The sequence below is a fragment of the Chrysochloris asiatica genome, unplaced genomic scaffold (assembly GCF_000296735.1).
Source record: "Chrysochloris asiatica unplaced genomic scaffold, ChrAsi1.0 scaffold00037, whole genome shotgun sequence".
NCBI lineage: Eukaryota > Metazoa > Chordata > Mammalia > Afrosoricida > Chrysochloridae > Chrysochloris > Chrysochloris asiatica.
The window spans coordinates 14,068,763-14,080,547 of record NW_006408555.1 but is presented as its reverse complement, the minus strand read 5'-3'; the positions used below and the strand labels follow the sequence as shown (position 1 = coordinate 14,080,547).

General features: G+C 38.5%; 1 protein-coding gene across 1 annotated transcript in view; it reads left to right on the top strand.

Moving 5' to 3' along the window:
* Window positions 1-235: 235 nt before the first annotated feature.
* The window catches only part of CNTNAP4 (contactin associated protein-like 4), a 380,481-nt gene continuing 368,931 nt past the window's right edge, over window positions 236-11,785 (top strand). Inside the window, exon 1 of the mRNA XM_006860153.1 lies at window positions 236-323. Coding sequence (XP_006860215.1) covers window positions 239-323 — 85 coding nt within the window. The 5' untranslated portion in view covers window positions 236-238. The remainder of the gene's footprint in view (window positions 324-11,785) is intronic.

Sequence of the window (11,785 nt, the reverse complement as noted above, 5' to 3'; positions counted from 1 at the left end):
GGTGCTTTCCAGTGAGAGTCAGGACTGTGTGTATGCGCGCGCGCAGGAGTGAGAGTGTGTGCGAGTGTATGTGTGTGTGTGTGTGCATGTGTGTGTGAAAGGGACAGAGACAGGAGGGAGGGAGAGAGGGAGAGACTGAGAGACAGGTGCTGAAGAGCCAGGCAGAGCTGGGAGAAAGAAGGAGCAAGGGAGCCGATAGAAGCACTCAGGATCTTTGTGGAGTCCAGCAAATGTGAATATGGGGTCTGTCACCGGAGCTGTACTCAAGCTGATACTTCTGATATCTACTCTCAGTTGGAACAGGGTCCTAAGTGGGAATTCCTGTAAGTACATATACAGTGAATGATTGAAAACGCTCAGGGGGGCTCACGGTAAAACTTTGATTCTGTTGTTTTTATGATAATTATTTGCAACTAGACTTGCGGCAAAATCACATTGCTGTAAACGAAGCATCATCTTTAACCATCCAGTAACTATGACCCGGTTAACACTCATCTTTCCTCTTGGTCTGGTCCAGATAGGCAAAGTATCATTTCTCTTTTTGTCTATTAGCAGAACCCCATCCTCTTGTCTTTGCATATTAATTGAGAAAGATCAAGTTCTGGTTTAACCCCAAATTAGCATCTTAACCAGGAAATATCCTGCGGATGGGATGTCTTCATTCCTTCCTTTGCTAGGATGACTGAATTTTATTGGAATTGTGTCGAACAGGAAAGCAGCGGGCTGACTTCACATGTAGGATGCTGTATTAGCTCAGGTTTCTGAAGTTTCAATTTGACAGACTGGTAACCGGCTGCATCTTTAAGATGAAGATGCCCGGCTCATCACGGAAATATACTGCAGAATTGAGGAGCACAACTAGAGGAAGCAAACTCAGTATTAAGAGCTGTGGCTTCGTTGTTAAGAGAATGTTGAGCACTCCTGAAAGAGGGGGACTGAGCCTATGTTTTGCTGAAAGGAAAACATTCAGGTGGTTTTGTCAAAAGTAGTCTTATTTGGTGGCTGAATTTTAAACTTTATACAATCGTCATTGAATATTTTGATTTGGAGTCTGGTTGATTCAGTAAATAATTATATGAGCGTCATTTCTAATTTAAGGGTCATACACAGTCATCTGGCAGGATGCTCTTCTTCCACTTTTTTTTATTAGAGATAGAAAAAGTTGAAAAAATTAGACTGAAATCTCTAAAACGGAACATTACTCCCTTCTTGATGAGTGATTAATAAGCTCCGTTTATGCACCTTTTTCGTTCTTGGGTTGGAGAGGAAAAGCTCATTTGCTTTTCAAGAAAGAGCTGGCAGGCCCGGTTAGGGACGGTTGTCACAGCGGTAGAAGCAGGCTTTGGGGAGGGCCACCAGTGCCAGGTGGGCCTTTTCTGTGTAGCATGGCACTGGTCTGCACCCTCAGACTCTGATGTGGGAAATACATTACAAATGAACTGTCCCCAGCCACCATCCACGCACCCTGTAGGACTTCTCTCCTGGTGTTGCACTCAGAGGGCTTCAGATTCCGTTTTAATTGGTCTGTATGAGCATCCCATGAGTCAGTAAGATTTGCATATGTTAACCTAGTGAAAATCATAGAATCTGGTCATAGTTTTGATAAATATCAAAACAAGCCACCATCACCAACACACACACGCATGCATACACACACACACACACACGAAGTTGTGTAGAAAAGGCACACTACAACCATTCATCATCCAACTACTGAAGTTCAACAAAACGGGAAGGCGCTAGAGGTCACTCTTACAATATAGAGCCTATCACTTCAAGCAGCCTTCCCCCAAAACAGAAGTCCTGTCTTCCCAAGTGCTGCCTGGGGTCGGGTTTACAATATGTTGATGTGATTGGGTGGGCTCCTAATTGTTTATCTTTGTTTCTTTCTCTTGAAGTTCCTCAGTAGGCATCCAGGGCAGGTAGATTTAAATGGTTCTCTTTTGTCATACATCTGTTTAGTGGATCTGCTGGGAAGAACTGAGGAGGGCACCATATTCAAGTCTGCTTTGCTCTGGCTGGGTTTCTGGTTGTTATCTAAAATTTCAATCCTCCTTATGTATTCTTTCAGCCTTGGTTCCTTCAGGAAGTAAACTTAATGCTCTTCTAAATGCTTAAAACAATGAAAGGACCTATAAAAATGTTGAACTACTCAAATGATTTAGATATTAAATTTGGAGTTATTATTTACATATTTCCTAGGGGTTACGGCTGTCCTTCAAGTGTCTAAAAAGTCAGGTGACTTTGTATAAGTAAAGTTGCATTTAGTAATTTCTTATTGGCTCTAATTGTATCTACTGCGAAACAATCATTCTTCCTAAGTATGATTGTTTCGCAGTAGATACAATTACAGCTGATAAGAAATTACTAAATAAATAGAAAGCATTCATTTTATTTTATTCCTTATTATTTGGGGAACATTTTGGTTTTGGAAGGAAATGAGATCTAAGACTTCGCCATCTCTCATTACCCCGTCATGGTTAGAGTGTACTCCATGTATTTTATCCTTTAAGGACAAGTGTGTACATGGGACTTAAACAAGTGTAGGAAAATGAAATGAAAAGAGAATGGAGTTTTTCCATGAACTTTTTGAACTCCTCATGTATATGTTTGCCAGCAAGTCGCCTTTAGTCCATCAAACGGACCCAGGAGCATAATCACCTTCAAGTGTTATGGTAACTCCAGTCACTTTGCTGGACTAGTCTTTGTAATAACAAAAAAAAGGTATCAATCTTCAGCACCACAACTTAAGTCAGGAACTGAATTTTAATGCAGAAAATTAAAGGTGAATACACAGACCTCCTTCCTTTATGTACCCGTGACTCATCAGGAGTCCTAGTATGGTGATGATGTAGGATAAACACTGGACTAAAAGTTGATTTGGATCACAGGGTCGGTGGTTCAAACTCACCAGCCACTCCTTGGAAACCCTATGCCTGGTCTCTATGATTTGGAACCCACTCGATGGCACTTAACAACAACAACAAAATCATTAGCAGCAAATCTATTCTTCCACTAAGTCAGCCCAATGCTCCACTGTGAAAGCTTTCTTGGGACAGAGCTCTCTGTAAACCCAGGACAACTCAGGGAGTAGGTACATGTCGAATGGATGTCAGTTTACCTAATTAATCCACTGGGAAATTTTATGTTAGGAGAAATCTGCATCTGTTTATCTACAGATACATGTATGTTATATGTGTAGGTGTACATAAAGGAGCTCTGGTAGCATAGTGGTTACCAGTCAGGCTGCCAACCTCACGGTCAGCAGATCGAAACTACCAGTGGTTCTGCGGGAGAAAGATAAGTATGTATAAGCTATTAGACTGGTGTTTGGCTACTCATCTTCCATAAAGATAAAGTTTGTTGAGTGAACCATATTACTTGCCTACTTTGTGCCTTGATACTTAAAACACAATGAGCAAGATCCTCTTTGTTCTGGTCAAAGTGAGTTTGTTATTATATTGTGGTGTCCTTTTGATGGAAATTTGTGTAGACTGATCCTATATGACAGAAGGGCTTGCATTTTGAGAAGTTGAATAGGCTTTTGTTAGTTTCTTCTACTAAGAAAACACAGTGAAGTGGAGACATCTGTTTATTTTATAATTACTCATATGAGTCCACAGTTTCTTTCTGAACATTAAGATGTTGTTGAGGAAGAGGTCAGCTCTCTAAAAAGGAAGGAACAGACATAAATAGTAAGGCAGGTGAGAACGTTGCTTTTATTTTTACTCTTCACATCATGCGATGGAAACTCTGGCCTAAGATATGCTGAACTTTACTCTGAGAAGAATTGATGCTCACCACATTGCTTATGGAATCTTAGTGGGGTGCTGTATGGTAAGGATTGAACCACAAGGTTGGTTTGGACTGAACGTCAGCAGTTCAAACTCACCAGCTGCTCATCAGAAACCCTATTCAGTGTTGCTGTGAGTCAGAACTGACCCCACAGTGCTTAACAACAACAACTTAGCTTATGAGTGACTTCATTAAAAGCTAACTTCTGGATACATTCTTTCTTTTATTTGAAATAAAGTATAGCCTGACATCTACCCTGAAAACACTAAAAGTATAATTTCAAATCAGCAACAGATAAAGGGGATTATCTGCATTAGAGGTCTGGAATACAACACCAATGTAATGAGATCAATTTCAAATTGTTAAACCTCAGTTTCATAGTTTTTTCCAAAAGTTTCCTTGTATACCCCACCTCCCCCATATTATCTTTCCATAGTAACAAGTAACCAGAATACAAGGTACTGATGAAATATGAAGAGATGATGCAGTGCATGAATGAATGGATGACATTTGGATATCAAGATTAGCGTGCACTTCCATTTGCTTTGCTGTAGTAACGCTGGTTTGTTTTCATCCATTTGGTACAGTCTCTCTACTACTTGTTGTATACACATCATTTCTGAGATAGGCTACCCATGCTCTGGGGAGAACACAGCTCACAGGCCATATGGAGATCAAATACATATGGCCTAGTGTCTAAGTAATAAACATTATTAGTGTCTTATCAATTAGTTTCACAGTTTGTATCTTATGCAAACACTGTCTTCAACTGGTGACTTACCCCTCCAGTGAAAAGCGATTAATAGAGTTACATAACTTAAAGTGTAATGTTGTTGTTGTTAAGTGCTGGCGAGTCAGTTCTGACCCATAGTGACCCTGTGTAGGGTTTCCAGGGAGCAACTGGTGAGCTTGAAACGCTGACCTTGTAGTTCAAACTAACTTTGCAGTCTACTGCATTAGCCCACAGTGCCACACCAGGACTCCTAAAGTCTAATATAATGTACTAATTAGTCAAGTTTTGGCAAACTGTGGGCCCGCAGGACAAATCCAGCCCACTGCCATTTTTGTACAACCCAGGAACTAAGGGTGATATTTGTGTTTTTAAAGTTTGAAAAAAAAACAACAACAAAAGAAGAATTCTTTATAACACATGAAAATGCTATGAAATTCAAATTTTATTGCTATCTAATCTTCTCATGAGTAGACCTGTGACAAAAATTTGTACTCTATTATTTGAATTTTATCAATAAATTTATGTGGCTATTGGTGTACCTCTTGTTTTGTAAGTGCCTATATATAGTATTCTGATATTAACTATTTACTATCTGGCTCTTTGGAGTCCTAGTGTGGAGCTATAGGATAGGCACTGGACTGGTAACTGCAAGGCTGGCGGTTCAAATCCACCAGTTGCTCCTCAGAAACCCTATGTAGCATCGCTATGAGTTCAGAACCAACTGGACTGCACTTAACAACAACAACCTCTGGTTCTTTACAGAAAAAGTTTGCTGACCCCTGATTTAAATAATTAACATGCAATATAATGATGAGGTATTGATAGTGTATAAATTACATCACTACTCAGGAGATAAAAATGTAATCTTGTTTTGCACATAAGCACATACTTGTAGAGTTAGGGTTCTGAAGGTAATGCTACTATTATAGGGACTGTAACAAAAGTGTGATGCTGTGGGGTAAGCACTGGATGTCCAGCCACAAGGTTGGTGGTTCAAGTCCATCAGCTGCTCCTTGGAGACCCTATATAGGGTTGCTGTGAATCAGAATCAACTCGATGGTACTTAACAACAACAACATAACGAAAGACGTCGTCGTCCTGGTGTAGCACTGCAGGATAAGCACTGGACTGCTAAGCTCACGGTTGGCAGTTCAAATCCACCAGCCACTCCTTGGAAACATTATGCGTTGGAACGAACTCCATGTCACTTAACAGCAACAATAACAGAAATTAGTGTCTTTGTCATACCTTTCTTCTTAAAGGCGCTGTGATCCCGAAATCCTGCTGTTTCAGTGGGTGTGGGTGTTTGTAATTATTTGTAAAGCTTCAGCAGTTTTAGTTTCTATCTCAAGCTCAAGTAATCTTGTTAATATGAGAAATCCAGTAAATCGAGTAAGTAACTGTATTTTAGATCCATGAATAAAAATGTTGCTGCTGTTTTAGACTTTGATGACTTTGAAATATTCCACTCATGCTAACCGGAAACTTGAATTTGAAATCAGGGTTTATGAGAGAGAAAGAATCTAAGTATAGAAATGTTCTGGTCTCTATGACTCTAAAAGCAGTAGCTTCCCCAAAATTCTGAAATCAGCAATCTTTCTAGGATAAGTTGAAAATTAGATTTTCCTTTAAACTGAGAATTCATAATAATTAAGCAAGTACCTTTTACATGCTTATGCCAGTACATTTGTATGTAAATGTCTTATCCATTTGAAACTGTGTTTTCTTTTCCACGATCTAATTACATTATACTGTTTGTTATTTTTTAACTTTAAGTTTTAAAAACATGATGGGGGATAATATTTTTAAAATTACTTTCACTGACATTGCATTATATTGTTTTTTTTTTGTTTTTGTTCAAAAATGGCCACATGTTAAAAATAAAGTATTGTATTTTTTATAATACTATTTTTATTGGCTAAGCTCTAATGAAGATTTTTAAGTTATGTCAAAAGATCATTTTCCAAATCAAAGACAAACTGGGACTTTCTCATAGCGCTTTATTGAAATGGGACTAATTCTGTATTTGAACAAGAATTGTGAGGGGTTCATGACCATCCATCCTTAGCATATGGTTAGAGATGATAGCATTGCCATTACAGGATCTGGAAAAGTTTTATAATAGGTTATTAGTTTTGGTTCACAAATACCCATTTTTTCAAATCAAGACTATATTTAGAATTTATATATTCGTTACCTCTGATTAAACACTATTGGAATCCTGATATTGTCCATCTTTTGCGTTTTTCCTGTATGATGTTCTTGATGATATCCCACAACTCTTCTGGTCTTCAGTCTTTAGTGTCTGATGCATTAAAGGGTCATCAGATGATCAATAAATGCAAGTGGGCTATGTTCATGGTCATATTTTGGCTCTCATGGACTTGTTTGAATTTTCTTCATCTTCAGCCTGAACTTGTATATGAGCAGTTGATGGTCTGTTTCACAATATGCTTCTTGCCTTGTTTTGACTGGTGATATGGAATTTTCCACCATCTCTTTCTACAGATGTAGTTCATTTCTACACCTGTGCCTTCCATCTGGTGAGTTCCATTGGACCAGTAGATAGTATTTCGATAAATGGAGAAAAGATTGAAGTTGTCAAAGATTTCATTTTGCTTGGATCAACAAACAACACAGGTGGAAGCAGCAGTCAAGACATCAAACAGCGTGTTGCATTAGGAACGTCTACTGCACAAGACCTCTTTAAAGTGTTCAAGGATGATGAATGAATTTTGAAGACTAAGGTGAGCCTGATCCAAGCCATGGTATTTTCATTAGTCTCATATGATTGTGAAAGTTGGTCAATGAATAAGGAAGACCTTAAAAGAATTGATGCATTTGAGTTGTGGTGTTGGAGAAGAATACATTAAATACCATGGACTGCCAAAAGAGCAAACAAATCTCTGTTGGAAGAATTACAGACAGAATGCTCCTTAGAAGCCAGGATGACCAGACTTCATCTCTCATACTTTAGACATATTAATAGGAAGATCTGGTCCTGGGAAAAGGACATCATGCTTGGTAAAGTGAAGGGTCAGCAAAAAAGAGGAAAACCTCCAAAAAGATAGATTGGCACAGTGGCAGCAGTAATGGGCTCAAGCACAGAACCGGGCAGTATTTCTTTCTGTTGTGCATGGGGTCACTGTGAGTCGGTACCAACTCGATGGCACCTAACAACAACAATGTTGTCAACCAGGGAATGTGGTGATTCTGTATGTTAAACACTGGACTGAGAATCACAAGGTTGGTGTTTCAAGTCCACCAACATCTCCATAGGAGAAAGATGAGGCTTTCTGTTTCCACAAAGATTTGCAGTCTGTACTGGGCTCTGTGCCTCTGAACTGATCCAAGGGCACTTAACAGCAACAACATTCCCAACCAGTGACTCATATGACCTTATGTTGCCAATTGATTACAAGTTCCCTAAGAATCTTTTCATTTTCCTCTTAAAAATCTTTTCCTTTTTTCTTTGGTGATTGGCCCAGCCTTGAAAACAGTAGGCAGAATAACAAACAAAATTCAAATTACATTGTCACACAAATCACAAATAATGCATATTCAGATTGATAGATAAACTTTTCTGATGAAATATTAAAATCTGTTGACTTTTATCTGATGACTTAGTGTTTCAGTTATTGTTTAGCTTAAAAAAGATTTTGTTCATGTTTATTGGTTCAGAATTTTTGAACTCAGATAGCTTATTTAATATTTGTCTAGAGTCATTTCTGTTTTTCATGTTTATTAGTATGGTAGACAAGGTGAACCCATCATAGAATTTTTGTTGTTTGTTGTTGTTAGGTGACATCGAGTCGGTACCGACTCATAGCAACCTTATGCATACCAGAACAAAATACTGCCCGATCTTGGGTCAACCTCACTACTGTTGCCACGCTTGAGTCCATCGATGCTGCCACTTGGCCAATCCATCTCATTGGGAGTCGTCCTCTTTTTCTCTGACCCTCCACCTTACCAAACATGATATCCTTCTCCAGCGACTGGTCCCTCCTGACAATGTGTCTGAAGTATGAGAGATGAAGTTTGGCCATCTTGGCCTCCAAGGAGCACTCTGGCTGCACTTCTTCCAAAACAGATCTATTGGTTCTTCTGGCAGCTCATGGAACTTTCAGTATTCTCCTCCAACACCATAACTCAAAAGCATCAATTCTTCTACGGTCTTCCTTATTCACTGTCCAGCTTTCACATGCATATGAGGTTATTGAGAGTACCATGGCTTGGGTCAGGCACACTTAGTCTTCAAGCTGACATCTTTGCTCTTCAACACTTTAAAAAGGTCTTGTGCAGCAGATTTGCCTAATGCAATATGTTGTTTGATTTCTTGAATGTTGGTAGTGGATCCAAGCAAAATGAAATCTTTGTCAATTTCAATCTTTTCCCCACTTATTATGGTGTTAATTACTGGTTCAACTGTGAGGATTTTTGTTGTCTTTACTTTGAAGTGCAACCTATACTGAAGGCTGTGGTCTTTGAACTTCACGAGTAGATATTTTAAGTTCTTTTAGCTTCTTGCAAGCAAGATTGTCTTATTTGTATATCACAGGTTGTTAATGAGTCTTCCTCCATTCCTGATGCCATCTGCTTTGTCATATAATCCAACTAACCTAGATGTTGCAGGAATAAACTACATCCATGTGGTGAAATGGCATGTTGGGGAGGAGTGAGTTCTCATAGAATATATGGTAATTGTTTCAACCAGTATTTCCATTTGGAAATTCCAGAAATACTCTTTAACAAATCTATCTACAAAAATAGGCCTTGAGTTGTTGCATCAAACTCTAAGTTCAGTTTCGTTTTGGTAACTTTGTTAAGAAGAATTTCAAAAGGAGAAATAATTTCCCCAAAATAATTTCTGTTCAGACAGAAATTATTGAGCCTATCGACTGGTTAATGTGCTGGACTGCAAGGTTGATGGTTCAGAGTCACCAGCCACTCCTCAGAAACCCTGTACAGGTTCGCTGTGAATCAGAACCAACTTGACAGCACTTAACAACAACAACAACAACAATCGAACCCTGAAAGTATCATTGAGATTCATTTCTAAAGGAAGAATGAAAAAGCATCAAATCATCAAGTTGCCCAATAAACTCGTATGGAATGATTTGCCCTTAAGATCAATATTGTAATTTGAAGATGTTGAGCTTTTAAACAAGGTTTGACAATTCTTGAGAAATGACAAATAGTTTACTCATAACTTGGACTTAAAATTAATTGCATTCCTAAATAACAAAGGTGTCACTCACTGTTGGATTGTCTTCTTAATTATAATTTTTGGGAAACTTTGATATCTAATATTTTAACATTTAAGCTTTAAAATAGATTTTAACACAGTTTGTGTGGGTACTACAATTATGGATGTATGCATGCACATTTATTCTTGTTGTTATGAAGTGTCAGCAAGTCAGTTCCGACGCATAGGAACCCTGTACAGAGTTTCTGAGGAGTGGCTGGTGGGTTTGAGCTGCCAACTTTGCAGTTAGCAGTCCATAGCTGGTCCTTCAGCACCACACCAGCCCACTGTCACTGAGTCTCTTTGACATGGTGGTGGTGATGTGCCGTGGAGTCGGTTCTGACTCTTAGTGACCCCATACAGGGTTTCCAAGGCTGTAAATCTTTATGGGAGCAGAAAGCCTCATCTTTCTCCTGTGGAACAGCTGGTAGTTTCGAACTGCTGATCCTGAGGTTAGCAGTCTGATTCGTAACCACTACGCTACCAGAGCTCCTTATTTTGACTTCTAGTGACCGTATAGGACAGAGCACAATCGCTGGGTGTCATTGCCAAGACTCTACATCTTTCGCACGGAGTGACTGGCGGGTTTGAACTGTTGAACTTATGGTTAACAATCCAATGCTTTACATTACTGTGCCACCAGAGCTCTTTGATTGTATGTCTATATGTGTTTTCATTTGACTTTTTTCTTTTTTTATTTATCTATTATGTTGTTGTTGTGAAGTGCTGCCGAGTCAGTTCCGACCTATAGCAACCCTATATATAGGGTTTCTGAGGAGCAGCTGATGAGCTTGAACTGCCGACCTTGCATTTCAAACGGCTTTGCAGTCTGGTGCCTTAACTCACAACGCCACACCAGGACTCCATCTATTAGACCCTCCAAAATACCAATCCCACCAGGTTCCTTGTTGGTCTGTGTTGGTAAAGAAGACATTTGATAAACTATTGACTGAGTAAAGATGCATTTGTTTCTTCATTATTTAGTAATCATGGGTAATGGTAAATAGTATAAATGTAAAATTCTTTACAAATTATATTTACTGCTTCAGTTTGGCCATGAAAAATTGGTGTACTGAAGAGTATGTGTTTGGCTTTGCTTTTTTTACCCCCTTGAAATGAATTTTTGTCATAGTTCATGGCAAAATGGTACTCTGGTAATAAAATTGGGGAAATAGCATAACAGGAGGTAAAAACGAGACTGTTTATGTTACAGTTAATGAGTCATTCCAATGTAATAATTGGAAAAGGGAGTCAAGCCTGAAAACATTTGACATTTTAAGTGGTTTAAAATTCGTAAGTATAAAATTATTAAGGCCATAAGTATTTATTAGAGCTGTGATGGAATTTACCTCTAAGGTTTTTAAATCACAAAAGACAAAGGGAAAAAAAAAGCTATGTATCAATTGGCTCCTAGCTCTAATTACTTTTTCTATTAAATATCTTTCAATACTTGGCAGTGATCTGGAATAAGATATCATGTGCTTCTAAATTGTTAAGATGTGATGTGCTTCTGTAACTGTTTTTTTCCCGCTGGTAATTATGGCGCTTACATCTGGGGTCATAGGTTGATACTGGTAGAGAAACAGCATGCAATATATAAATTCACTTGCCTTTCTAAATTACATTTATTATATCGTTTTTAGACAAACTATAACCTGTAATTCCATTTCTTGAATTACTCTGCGTTTATTACCAGCAGAGAGCAATAATTTTTGTTTTGTTTTATTTTACTGTCCTGTGGGTAAAGTACTGATTAACTCTCCTCAGAACTGGTGGTAAGCCTTGCAGTTGGTAGCTGTTTGGGTAGCCTTGAACAGACGATTGAATCCTCTGGCCTACAAACTGGTCCCCACATGCTCCTGTCAATATAAAATAATTAACTTTGTGCTTCTAGACTAAACAGAGGGATTACTTGGAAAAGCAGAGCAAGTTAAATTATTATCTGACTTCATAGATTTGGTCTAAAAGATTACATATATATTCAGATTTTTAAGACTGTCTTTAGATCA